This window comes from Channa argus, chromosome 1 (genome assembly GCF_033026475.1).
Source record: "Channa argus isolate prfri chromosome 1, Channa argus male v1.0, whole genome shotgun sequence".
In the NCBI taxonomy this organism is placed as follows: domain Eukaryota; kingdom Metazoa; phylum Chordata; class Actinopteri; order Anabantiformes; family Channidae; genus Channa; species Channa argus.
Window position 1 is genome coordinate 18,685,617 of NC_090197.1, and position 12,854 is coordinate 18,698,470.

Consider the following 12,854-nt stretch of genomic DNA (forward strand, 5'->3'; position numbering starts at 1 on the left):
CTTTAAAGTAAGAATGAACATACAAGCAAAAATATCAAAAGGTACAACACTTGATCATCTGTGTATAACTTATAAATTCAACTTTAGCTCAGTACCATGAAGCTGTGAACTTTTGCTGACACATCAGACTGGTGTGGACACAGCCAATGTGGTGTGTCTGGTGTCACTGGCTGCCTGGCTGAGAGGGTGAGGCCCTTCTGCTCAGACCGGCTGGCTCAGGACTCTGTCGGTCCCTCGGTCGCTCGCAACCCCTTTAGACGTCAGTGCAGGCCGGTCTCACCACGGCTCCTTTACAACCTGCTTTCATGTGTCCTTTAATAGGGAAACCGCCGGCTGAGCAGCCGCCTATAAAACACAGGCAAATTAAAACACCCAAATATGAATAAGCTTCAATGCTTAATTCAGCAGGCCAGGGTTAAAGGCGTAGTTATTGTTTGGGGAGACCTCAGGAAGACTAGATAGTGCGAGGACAAAAGATGTCCTTTTCTTTATATCCTATTTATCACATGGGAAATAATGGCATCTTAATAAGATTTCTGCAACTTTTAAACCTGCATATACTTCCTTTGTTATACAATCAAATGAAGATCATTTTCAAAGGACACAGTTGAGGCAAGTGCACAACTTCCCAAAGAACAAAAACAGAGTGAGTCACTAACCCACGACACAAATCCTGCCACCAGTGGCTTGCCACAGTCTGCTACAACTGTGGCTGCCACTTAGACGACAGCTCTATAAAATGTCACAAAGAAACACCAGTTTAAAATAAATAAATAAATAAAATAAAGCAAAACCACATTTGTTTTTTTTCTTCTCATTTCATTGTAATGATGGAAATAAGGGCATCATTCTGAGATTAGTGCAGCTATTTCTCCCCAACTGACGTAAAGGTTATGCGTGCATGGTGAAGTGCTTTGGAGAAACAATGGAACAACAATCCAATGAAGAGCTGGATGCTGGGATTATAGCCTGGTCTGCAAACTTCAAGCTGCATAGGACTGGTAATAACAGCTTCTGGAACATGTTCTGTGAAGACCATGGTATGTACATACAAGATAAAAGTTTACCACCAAATACTCTTTCTGTAGGTAGCGTACAGCCTAAAATTGTATGTGTATGTGTTTCATTATCTGAGCACACTAAAATAAATGTGGCCACAGCCATCACTTTCAAAAAAGACACACAACATACTGTGTGTATTTTACAAACTCAGACACAAAGACTAAATACACAGAATTTCTTTTATTTTAAGCTACAGTGTAACAGTATGAGGATCTGAAGTTTACAAAATAAAACTAGAATACTTCTCAAAACTACAACAATGCTGAATATACATTATGTACATTTGCACAGAGCAGAGAAATTTTTTTCACTGACACACACACCAACTGAGGGAGGATAGACCGTCAAGTAAAAGCAGGAAAGAGAAAGTGCTACATAATGACAACATTTGGTAGCAAAGACTATAAAGCTGAAACTCTATTGGTCACAGGATACTACTGCAGTGGCTCAATTAGAAGCTGTAGACCACAAGAGAGGTAAGAGGTAAGAGATTGTGTAACTAGGTGGCATAGCTCATCTCAGAGCAAAGCATACAGTGCATAAACAACCAGATATTTATCTCACAGTGTAGTAGAGCAGAACTGCTTCATTCGTTGAGTAGTGACCAAAAGGTGGTACCAAAGAAATGACACTAATATAACTCAAGTGTTTTCAGAAGGTTAAAAAAGTAGCATGCTGTCAGGTAGTCTCAGTTTACACCTAAATGACTAAATGAAATGATTAGTGCCAAAAACTGACAACTATGTAAACTCTGAGTTAACAGTACGGACAGTTTTGGTTACTTTCCATGCCATCTACGGTGATTGTACACTGCTATCTCTTTTACTGCATCTTTAATGAAATTCCCATCACTATCTTAATTCTTATAGGTCACCAACAAAAAACAAAAACCATCAAAAACAAACGTTATCATTAAAAACATTATTTGCATTGTTACCTGTAAACCTGCAGCATTTCTTCTAACTCTCATTTTCCCACTCTTAGCTGAGACTGTAAAGAGAGTGTGCTTTATTTCTAAATACTGATCTAAGGTCAGTTTTAACATTTCCTGCCCACGCAGAGAGAGACATGAATTCAAAGTATGATCCAATGCAATGGGGTACATGTATCAACATAGAATATGTTAACTGGACTGCAGATTTGTGGCAGAGGGCAAGGCCTTAGTCTCTCCTGAGTATAATGGGATGGGGCACTGGGGTGTGTGCTTTCCATTTGTGTGTATGGTAGAATCACAGTAAACTGCACTCCCCCTCCATTCACTGTCCTTCCTCCTCACGGAGGAATTGGAAGACAGATGAGAAGTCCTTGTTAGCATAGCCACGGGAGCACATGACTCGGTAGAGCTGATGGGCCAGGGAACCAAGAGGGATTGGAGTCTTAGTATTGGTAGCAGTATTTTGGGCAAAACCAAGATCCTACAAGAAAAAAAAGAGAGGCAGAGTTTCAGATGACATTTTGTTTATTCACCTAACACCTAATGTAATTGAAACTAATAATATATGTATTTATCGCTTTTCTGTCAGATTTCTTAAGTTGAGTTACTGTGATTGAACTACCCTGGCTAGGGCATCCACAGCACACATGGCAAGTGATTAACAGACCCCCAGATGCACTACATAATACATACAGACACAGGCTGAGCCATACAAAGACGCTAATGCAGTGGCAGTAAAATCATCGTGCATAGTAAGTCACAGATTGTGAGGAAGGGAGCAGATAATACAACACAGGGATAAATGCTCGCTTCCAAGTAAAACAAACAAACAAAAGGGTCAAGAAGGGGACCAAAAAGGCTAAACAAAGAAAAGATAGAGTAGGACCTGAAATATTAGTCAATCAGCAGAAAGCCGGATTACTATAAAAGTCAAATGATGCAACGTGGCAAATATTTAAGGATATGCATATTTACCCTATTTTATTTCATTGTAAATTGAATACATTTGCATTTTATTGTCTGTCAATAGTAAAAAACAAAAGCTATTTGAAAATGTCCAAGACGGAATAAACTATTATAATTTCATAATCTGAGAAACTGTCAATGATGAAGAATGAAAAAAGGAGAGCAGCATATCCTATACCTTGGCCATCAGAGTCGTTCCAAAGCCACCCTGGTAGTTGTTGGCAGAGGGAACTCCCTCCATGACTCCTGGGACTGGGTTGTATGTGTCGCTGGACCAGCAACGGCCTGAGGACATGTTGAGGATTTTTGCCAGCAGTTTAGGGTCCAAACCGAGTCTGGGACATTTAGGAGTAAAAGACAGAGCGCATTATCATTTTTACTTTTGACATTTTTGTGTCAATCACCAACCAACCATGTGCAGTGTAAATGTCTCCTAAAAGGAAGCACACAGTAATAGTGATTCTTGTGTGAAAAGGGCCATAGCCATAGATTATTATATTTAAATTTTACTTTTTAGATTAAAGGGAAAAAAAGTTTGAAGTTAAAAAAAAGGGGACAGAGAATCTGTGTGAGTATCGAGGAAATGGGTTACACAGACAAAGAGGATAGAAGCATCGATTATTAAATTCATTTTCAAAACCGAGCAAAGAAGAAACATGGAGAAAAATGGTTGTGGGGGTCCCTGGTGATTGTGGTGACCCCTACTGAACCTTATGCCCAGCTGTGGCCATTCCTCAGTGTTAATGGCTGAAGGCTTTGTAATGCTGGCTAATGCAGTATTGATGTTTACCAGAACATCTATCCTTCATCATTCTTTTTTCATGAAAAAGAAAGTGGAGGTGGAGGAGGAGAAGTGGTTGCGCAGCACAGGGGAGCCATAAACCTCGTTCTCACATACAGAAGCATGCTCTTGTTTCTGCTTTCCATTTCTGCAGCAACCTACTTTTTCATGCAAGAGGACAAATCCCCACACTGTAATAGAGTCTTTAGATTTGTATTAAAATGCAAAAGCAAATGGGACAAAAGAGTATAGACAGACAGAGGCAGAGAGCGAAACAGTCTAGCGCCAAGCACTAGAGTAGAACAGGGTGTAACTGCAGGATCTGTGTTGGCTGTTCATCTGCCTGTATACTGCAGCTTTTGTATATTAACAGTTTAAAGGCCAGTGTAAAGCTGACCACATCAAGCCCTGGCTGCTACACTTCACTGTTACTTACAGGCCTGTAACTCTATTCCGCTCTCAATATGACTATTAAACCATCATAGGTCCTTAAGGCCAGCAGCTTCCCTCTCTCCCTCCCTCTGCCTGGCTCTCATTCTGCCATTACTACCACAGTTTTTATTAGCTGTCTACCAACTAATTAAGAATGGGAATTGCATTTACACTCTCTACATGTGTCTCCCTCCTCCCTTTGCCTTCGTCTCATTTGTGTCTGCTCACACTCCGTCATTCTTTTTAACCATTTTGGAAATGTGGCATAAGCGAAGCTGCTTGTGTGTAAACATGTGTTTTAGTTTGCTAGTTTTTTTAAGTGCACACTCACTCATGACAGCTTTTTTTTCGTTTAAGTCTGTAAGCATCCCACACCATCCTGATTCCTCTCTTCTCTACCTCCCCCTTGTCCTCCCTGCTGACACCTCTCTGTCTGAGGACTCTTGGGGACATATGTTTGACATCGCACACAGGAACCCCCACTATCTCCACACACACACACACACACACACACACACACACACACACACACACACACACACACACACACACACACACACACACACACACACACACACACACACACACACACACACACACACACACACACACACACACACACACACACACACCCTCCTTGCGTTCTGGGTCAGCAGCTGAAAAGGTTACTGACTGAGCTACAATAAAGCGCGTCCGAGCGCGCAGATCGTTTGTTATAGCAACCAGAGACGCTGACGGGGAGCTGTTGTCCTCTGTTAACGATAAATCAATGAAGTTCCCTCCTGTTCCCATCACGCACACACAACCGCACACACATGCATGGCTGTGGTTATTAGCTGACGCAGTGCTGTTGTTCCTCGCCTGTGGTAATTTGCGTGGAGAAGAGGACATGTCACGCTTTAACAAGATTGACATAGATAAACACATGGACATGAACGGCGAAACAAACGTGTTGCTGTGCAATGCCCCTGCAGATTAATGTAATGTGCAAGAGAAGGTACAGGCAAAAATAGGAGGCATTGAGAGTTTGTGTGACTTTATATGCTGGGAGCTCTAGCAGGTGGAGTTTATTTCAGCACTGATGTTAACTGTCTATTTCACTGTGATTAGCTCCTCATCTTTGTTACAGAAGAGGAAGCCCAACCCATTCCACATTTATTCTTACTTTAAAGAGCTAACGAGCACACACACACACACACATAAGGATTTACTATGCCATTTATAGAGGCAACAAGCGCATTTATCACCTTTAATCATCATCGGAACATATGCTCACAATTAATTTAAGCTTCGAAGGGAAGAGGAGATGTTTTTGCTCATGTGTGTTGTGGTAAATCTATTGCTCTCTCTTAATAAATAGGGCTGTGTGTTGTTAAATCCTTAAATTTGCCTGTCGTTTCCCCAACAAATTAAATAAAGGAGGAATTGGGTGTGGTCCTACTTGCATCAGTGACAGTGTATGCATGAATAACTGAAGGTATACAAGGTTAACTGTAACCGTCAAAAGTCTCATATCCCTTCCTGGGCCAGTCTTTCTATATTCATCTTCATGTGCATCAATAAAGTCACTGCTACGCTTCTCCACTACTATGCGCGTCTCTGCAGCTTCTCATCCCCCTCTTCCACTGACTGGTTGGCTGCATGCAGAAATTACAGCAGGCAGAAAAGAGGGATAGGAGAAACAAAGGGATTAAAAGAAAAATGGTAAAACAAGGAGGTAAAGCAAATAAGGATGGGGAAGAAAAGCCTAAAAAGAAAGAAAGAAAGGGAGGTAGAAAGACACGGTGTGTATTTGTGCTTAGGTGCGCGTGTGTGTGTTTGTGGTCATAATTGTCATGCGTGGCCATTCCTTGCACTAAGAGAACGTCACGCTCTGTTGGAGATGGCCCAAGCTTCCATCTGAGATCAACAAATTAGGTCCAAGATGCATGTGTGAGTGTGTTCGCCTGCATGTACAAGTAAAGACACAAAACAGACATATTTAATAAATAAATAAATAAATAAATAGGGCAGCTCCATCACGCCTAGCTCCAGAAGATAAAATGTTATTTCTGTTTTCTTCTAAATTGGCTGTGAGTGCTCTGTCTCCTTTGTGCTGCACTCTGTCATGTATATGTGTCAGTACACATGAGGCCTAAGAGAACATCCTCTCTGCATATGAGGCTGGGCTGCAATGCAGCATGGGAGATTTAGGGGTGTGGGCTCTTTCTAAACGATAACAGTCTTTCTCAAACCATCTAATAAAGCCTTAGAGATTAGCTAGCAAGAAGAAGAGGAAACACAGGAACAGACACATGCAATCAGGACTGAATATGGGTCAATATTAAAATAATTTACACTCAAAATGAAGGGATAGAGTAGCTGTTATTCTTATCCTTTTTCATGAGCATGCATTATAATGATGTGCACTATGTAGATAAGTTGTGGAGGTTTGGTAGAAAACTGCTGTCTTCAGTGTATTTGGATGTAAATCTGTGTATCTAAGTGTGTGTGTGTGCATCAAAGACAGTGTGGCAATGTGTAAATCTGTGTTGCTCCCTTAATGCCTCCATATTTCAGAGGCCTAGTGTGGGGATTTATGTGCAACTGCTCATGCCAATTTTCCTCCTCTGTCTCAGCACAGATAAATCAGCTGCACTGTAAGAAGAGCAATTTGTGTACACGTGCACGTGCGCGCACACACACACACACACACAAAATGGGTACACACACAATTTAAGTTGCAAAACCCATAATTAAACCCATGATAGAAATAATCTGATTGAAAAAGTATATTAATAAACAAACTAATTCTCAAAAGAAAAGTCCAATCAGGTAATTTAATTCAATACGTAATGCTTGAGCACACTTCCAAAAAAAGTACAACTGATTAGGAAACCTGGATGTTGACAAGACCTTGGAGCTGAGAAGACCCTTCATACAGCAACAGGAAATTAGTGAATTCTTAGACGATTTAATGTCAGATCAGATTTTAAAGGCTTTATTTAGAAGACTTCATGTCCCATCATCTGCAGCCTAATGGCCAAAGAGTATATTGGCCAAAATGAGGCACGATGAATTATGGAATTTCTAGGCAGTGTTTAGGCACATGGGTGTGACAGAATACTGGTGAGAGCTCAATCAGTAGATGTAAATTAGAGTCTTTTGCCTGGACCCCTCACTTGTCTTTCTCCAGCGGAGCTGGCAGTGACTCGGACTAGGGCTGACCCCTTTCCACTTCCATAAACTACATGCACACACATTTCCAAACCTGTATTGAAGAAGTAAATTACTGCCACAATTACAGCCATACCACCAGTATAGTAATTGCTTTTGTAGCGATGGCTATATCAAAGGGTGAGTTTATAGCTGTATTGACGCATTGCTATAATGTGAAGGATACAAATGTGATGCCCTTAAGGATGCGTGAACTTCTTTTGATAATCAAATGTTTGAAAATTATGGTATGTGTCAGCTTGGGAAGATTATATGCACTTCTCAATATTTTTTAACAATTAAAAACAAGGAAGCCCTTAGTGCAGCACTGTCTGACAGTACCTGATGCCAAGGTTCATCGTTTCTGCAGTCCCAATCATTCCAATGGCCAGCAGCATGTTGTTGCAGATCTTTGCTGCCTAGAATTGATTGATCACAATCAGAAAAAAGGCATTATATGCATAAATATGTACATATACAGGACAACATATAATGATGACAAGCAATACAAATGAAAAATATATTTACAGGACATATGCAAAGCATGATATGATGAGCATCCCTTGATTTGCGAGTGATAAAAACTTTATTTTTTGATTTTTTTTTTTTTTATATTTCAAAGCAGTGTAATACTTAAATCGTTCTCAATGAATATGCTACAAAAAATCGTTTGGTTTAAAAGAACTATATGTTAGTGCAAATCAGAATTTAATCAAACTACAGCATTGCTAAATGCAAATTAACTCTTACTGTTTCGTAGAAGTACAGTAACTAGTACTAGCATAGCTTAAGACAAAACAAATTATGTCAAAGTCCTGCAGAGCCCACTTTCAATCCAACTACTAAACCATTTTTGATTACTGTTCAACTTACATAAGTTGACTAAAGTTAGTTACTTAAAGGCTTAGAGGCTTGAGAAAACAGTTTTGAGAGGCAGTCAAAGATCCTGCAACTACAAGCTGAATCAATCAGGCATGAATCAAATTTATCCTCAAAGAACTGTTTGCCAAAGAGATGTTCAGTAAACATAGTTAAAAATAAATATACTACATACAGAGAGAGAGAGAGAGAGAGAGAGAGAGAGAGAGAGAGAGAGAGAGAGAGAAACAGACTAAGTGGTCACTTAGATTAATAGATAATATTAATGTATTAATGATCCTGCAGTATTGTAACTTGTTGTAATAATCCACTTGAAATGACAGAGAAAATTTGATTCTTTAAAGGAAACAATCTTTTGACTTTTTCTGGAAATAAAAATGTAAAGAGAGCTTTAATAGTGCTGAACTAACCCTGAGCACATGTCTAGTTTGCTATACAGAAAAATATTTTAGTTTGTTGTAGATACATGACATTTAAATTAGTAATAAAGATGATGAGAATGATTATCAGACACACATACCCTATTGATCCTGCTACAGATATAAGTGAAGTAAAATGAGCTTCTACATTTGTTTGTCAAAGTGAGCTTGTTTCTGAAAGCTGGGATGTTCTAAAACAAATGTTTGACACCCACAATGCAACGAGGCCTAGACAAACAGTTATGTCGTCTGGCACTGGCAAACCCTGCTGTGGTTTCTCCATCCTGAGCACTCCCTTCGCCGGGAGAAAATCTCGCAGCATGGACTCCTTCTGTGCTAGTGGTGCAACAGCAGCCCTCTGTGAGCCATAGTCACAGATACACCTCCAGCCTTCCAATCTGTGGCTTCTCAGCATGCTTTTAGAATCTAGCTAGTGAGACACATTGAGCATGGTGTTAAAGTCATTGATAATGCTGACATGTGCGAAACTGAGCCTTTTTTCCTCCAAACAGATTTAGTGATCTCCATCATGTCCTCTGAGTGCAAAACTAACAAGATCTATGCATCGGGGTGTGTGATGCCATAGACCTTATAACGCAAAATAACGCAATGGCCATAGCCAGCTAGGCAACAGGTCATGCAGGTGAGATCAAAGAATTTAAGATTAGACACACTCCACAGGGGCTTGAATTACCTGAAGGTATGATAGATAGCTCTCAGTTTTCTAATCTGTCAAAATTGATGAACAGGGGTCACGTGTCCGTCTTTACCTGTCCACTGCCAACCTGTCCACAATAGACAACAGTAGCTCCCATGCAGGCGAGCAGCTCCTGTGCAGCAGTGAATTCCTCCTCCACTCCACCCACCATGAAGGTCAGTTTGGCCATGCTGGCAGCCCCAACACCTTAACATGCAACACATGTTCAAACACAGGATTGAGGTTAACTGAGGTGAATGCATGCTTGATAGTACACAAGTTTGATATATTGATGACCAGTATGCCCAATCGAGAAATGTAGACCCGAATCATACAAGACTTTTGCATAAGGTTGAATAGTGAGATAAAGTTTAACAAAACTTGAAGATGAAACATTTTAGAACTGAGCATGAGTCAGTATATACAAATAAAGTAAGAAGTGCAACACAAAAGAACATAATGTATCAGCCACTTGAGTGTTTCAACACTACCAACTGTGTCTTAAAGGTCAGCTGTGTATCTTTATGTGTGTGTGAGACACATAGTGGGACTGGTTTGTTAAGTAGTTGTGCACCAGAGGGACAGAGGTATCTTTAAAAGCCGATTGTTGCCATCATCCACTGCACAACCCTCGTGGGAGCCCATGCCTTTTGTCCTGTCACCCTGCCTTCTCCGTGTCTCACACATACACACAAACACACACATACACACTAACAGCTGTGCCTGAGGCCAGCCACCCTCATGGGGATATCAGTGACAGGCGTGAGGGGTAATTAACTTTACACTTTATCATGTTCAATTAGGCGTCCCTCCCCGTGCCGGATGGCTTAAGGAGCGTGCCATGTTGTGGGAGTGATTTTCACCCCCCTCACCTCTTCTGCATGGCCATTAATGCAGAAAAAAACCCTTTTTCAGACTGGGTTGGACCCAGCCAGTCTCTTATGCAATGACTCTATTCTTCAAGAATGCTTCAGTTAGGAACCGATGCATTAACACCAAGAACTGGTCATGCACATGTTTACATGCTTGAAAGTTTGCAAACCTTTTAGAATTTCCTGCATAAATATTGCCCAATGGATAATCTCTCTTGATCTGATTTTAAAGTGAGTACATCTAGGTAAGGTTAAGCCATCTAAACAAATAAGACAAAAGTTTTACCTATTCATATATTTGTTGTAGAAAATGGTCCAATATTTGTGTTTGCAAAAGTATGTGAATATCTAAAATTATATAGTATTACATATTATATTTAAAAATATGACTTAATTTGGAGGGGAAATTATGGTAGGACGTTTCAGTCAATGGGATGACAATCGTGTGAGTCTGGGAGGCTCTGAAATGCTGTGGAAGGACCTGGAAGTCAACGTTTACACAAAGTAGCCAATCAACATCCCTGAGTTGAAACTGTTCTGTATAGAATAATAAGCTAAAATCCCTCCAAGCTGATGTGCAGGACTGAAGTAATTTAACTGAAGTAGCTGTTGCCAAAGGGGGTTACACCAGTTACTGAGACAAAACTTCACGCACACAAATATTCAAAATGCACAAAGAATTAATGTTTTATTCTCACATTTGTTTAATTTTTTTTTTTTATTTAGTTCTATTATTTGCATGAAAATCTGATCCTGTTTTAGGGCATCGTAGAAATCGAGAAAACCTTATGGGTTCACAAATATTTAGGCCCCACTGTACATTAAATGAAAAATAAACAATAAAATCATATACATTTATTTGAGAAGTATCTTAAAAGGCAAAAGTTTTGGAAGTTCAGAGAGAAGCATCTTTATCATAGTGAAAGACTTACTTTAAAAGAAAAAACAGAAAAAAGACGGGGTGGAAAGGAAAGACAAAGCTCAAATCTCTCTTTAGGGGCTCATCCAGCTCTAATGAAAGGCCTCTTAATAGTGAAAGCCTAATAATGTCAGGGTTAATAATTAAAAGGGAATTACGGGGGACAAAACAGCTGAAATCACATTATCAGAGTTCATTGCAGAGAAGAGAAAAGAGGAGAAAGGTATTGTATATCTCCATGACCCATAACATAAATATTCCTTTCTCCATCCCCCTTGTTTAAATGGCTGTAATGTTGTCAAGTATAGGACAATGCCGCTACACTGTATACTTTTGTGTGTGTGTCAGTGATGACATGTCAGCAGGTCATTAAGGCCACATAATGAAGCCCAAAGCCCACACTGCGGCAGCTGCCTATGGACACAGTATACATGCTCTTTACATAAAAGGCCACCACACTTACCAATCATACACACATATGGTTGACAGTCCAGTGACATAATACATTTATTTCCTTACTTGTCATGTTTTGTTGACTTTTTGTTCTTATTTATACATCTATCTATTTGAATCTAGTTTACCATAATATCAAGTATTTATTTATAGGCAGGCAAGCTACAAGATGTTTGGCACTGTACTGTTGTTATAAGCTACTAATTTTATGCATCATACATGTATATTTTTGGAAAACAAAATTAAACTACAGTTTTTTATAGGTAGTTGTGAAAGTTCAGCTTGTAGTATCAGTTCTCAAAATTGTATCCATTTTATTTCCTTGTTTTCTGTAGCCTCTCTCTGTCTCCCCTTCTCTCGCTCTAACACACACACACACACACACACGCACAGAAAGAGCAGCACGACAACAGTGCTGGTTCATTAGTGGAGATCACTGTTTGTGAATGAGTAAAGAGGAGATTATTGATAACTCAGTCAACTTGCTGATCAATATATCTTACTAAGAAGAGAAGAATAGAGGCAGAGGAAGGAGTGGAAGACATGGGAGAGCAATAGAGAGAGAGATGTAGAGACAACAGCAGATGAGGAAAGCAATCTTTCTCTCTTTACCTCCCAGCATCTCTCCCAACTCTCCCTCCCTCAAATTAACTAATCACCCATAATAAGCTCTTATGATCTGTAGTGGATTTCTATAAGCAGTGACACTGTGATGATTGAAGATCCTTGTTGCTAAAAGAACAACACATCATTAGCATAACAATTCCTATGTATGTGTGAGTGTGTGTATGTGCTGGGGGTATCTGTGAGTCTGTTCATTGTGCATGGACTGAAACACATTTGTGTTTGTGTGTATGAGTCTATGTAGTGTGTGTGTGCATGCAAAAAAGAACGTCCCATTCTTGGTCTGGTCCTGTCAGAGACGGATTAAAAAGGAATCCTAATGAGGCTTCCTGAGCGCCAGGTCCGTGGGCTCATCCATCCCAGTGGGAGTGACAGTCCTGGATCGTTAACACTGCACAACTACACAACGCCCCCTGGGGGGGGACGAGTGTGTGTGTGTGTGTGTGTGTGTGTGTGTGTGTGTGTGTGTGTGTGTTCGTGCAGTGGATGGATTAGGGGGGGCACCTATGATAGAGGATACAGAGTAAAGAGATTGAGAGGAAAGTGGAGAGGAAGCATTAAGGTACTGGGAAAAGTAGGAAAAGAGAGAAAAAGAAAAAGTGTTTATATATACATACACAC

At 40.1% G+C, this 12,854-nt stretch overlaps 1 protein-coding gene across 3 annotated transcripts in view; it reads right to left on the bottom strand.

The window, feature by feature from the left end:
- Positions 1 to 1,233: 1,233 nt before the first annotated feature.
- Positions 1,234 to 12,854, bottom strand: part of hibadha (3-hydroxyisobutyrate dehydrogenase a) — a 21,780-nt gene continuing 10,159 nt past the window's right edge. The window contains exons 5-8 of one of the 3 annotated variants that reach the window (XM_067504879.1): positions 9,439 to 9,572; positions 7,713 to 7,789; positions 3,141 to 3,297; positions 1,234 to 2,477 (exon numbers count right to left, since the gene is read on the bottom strand). In XM_067504879.1, the coding sequence (XP_067360980.1) occupies positions 2,319 to 2,477; positions 3,141 to 3,297; positions 7,713 to 7,789; positions 9,439 to 9,572 (527 nt within the window). In that variant the 3' untranslated portion in view covers positions 1,234 to 2,318. Of the gene's footprint in view, positions 2,478 to 3,140; positions 3,298 to 4,696; positions 6,122 to 7,712; positions 7,790 to 8,883; positions 9,099 to 9,438; positions 9,573 to 12,854 lie in introns of those variants that run through there. The other 2 variants (XM_067504888.1, XM_067504899.1) reach the window with 2 other exon arrangements.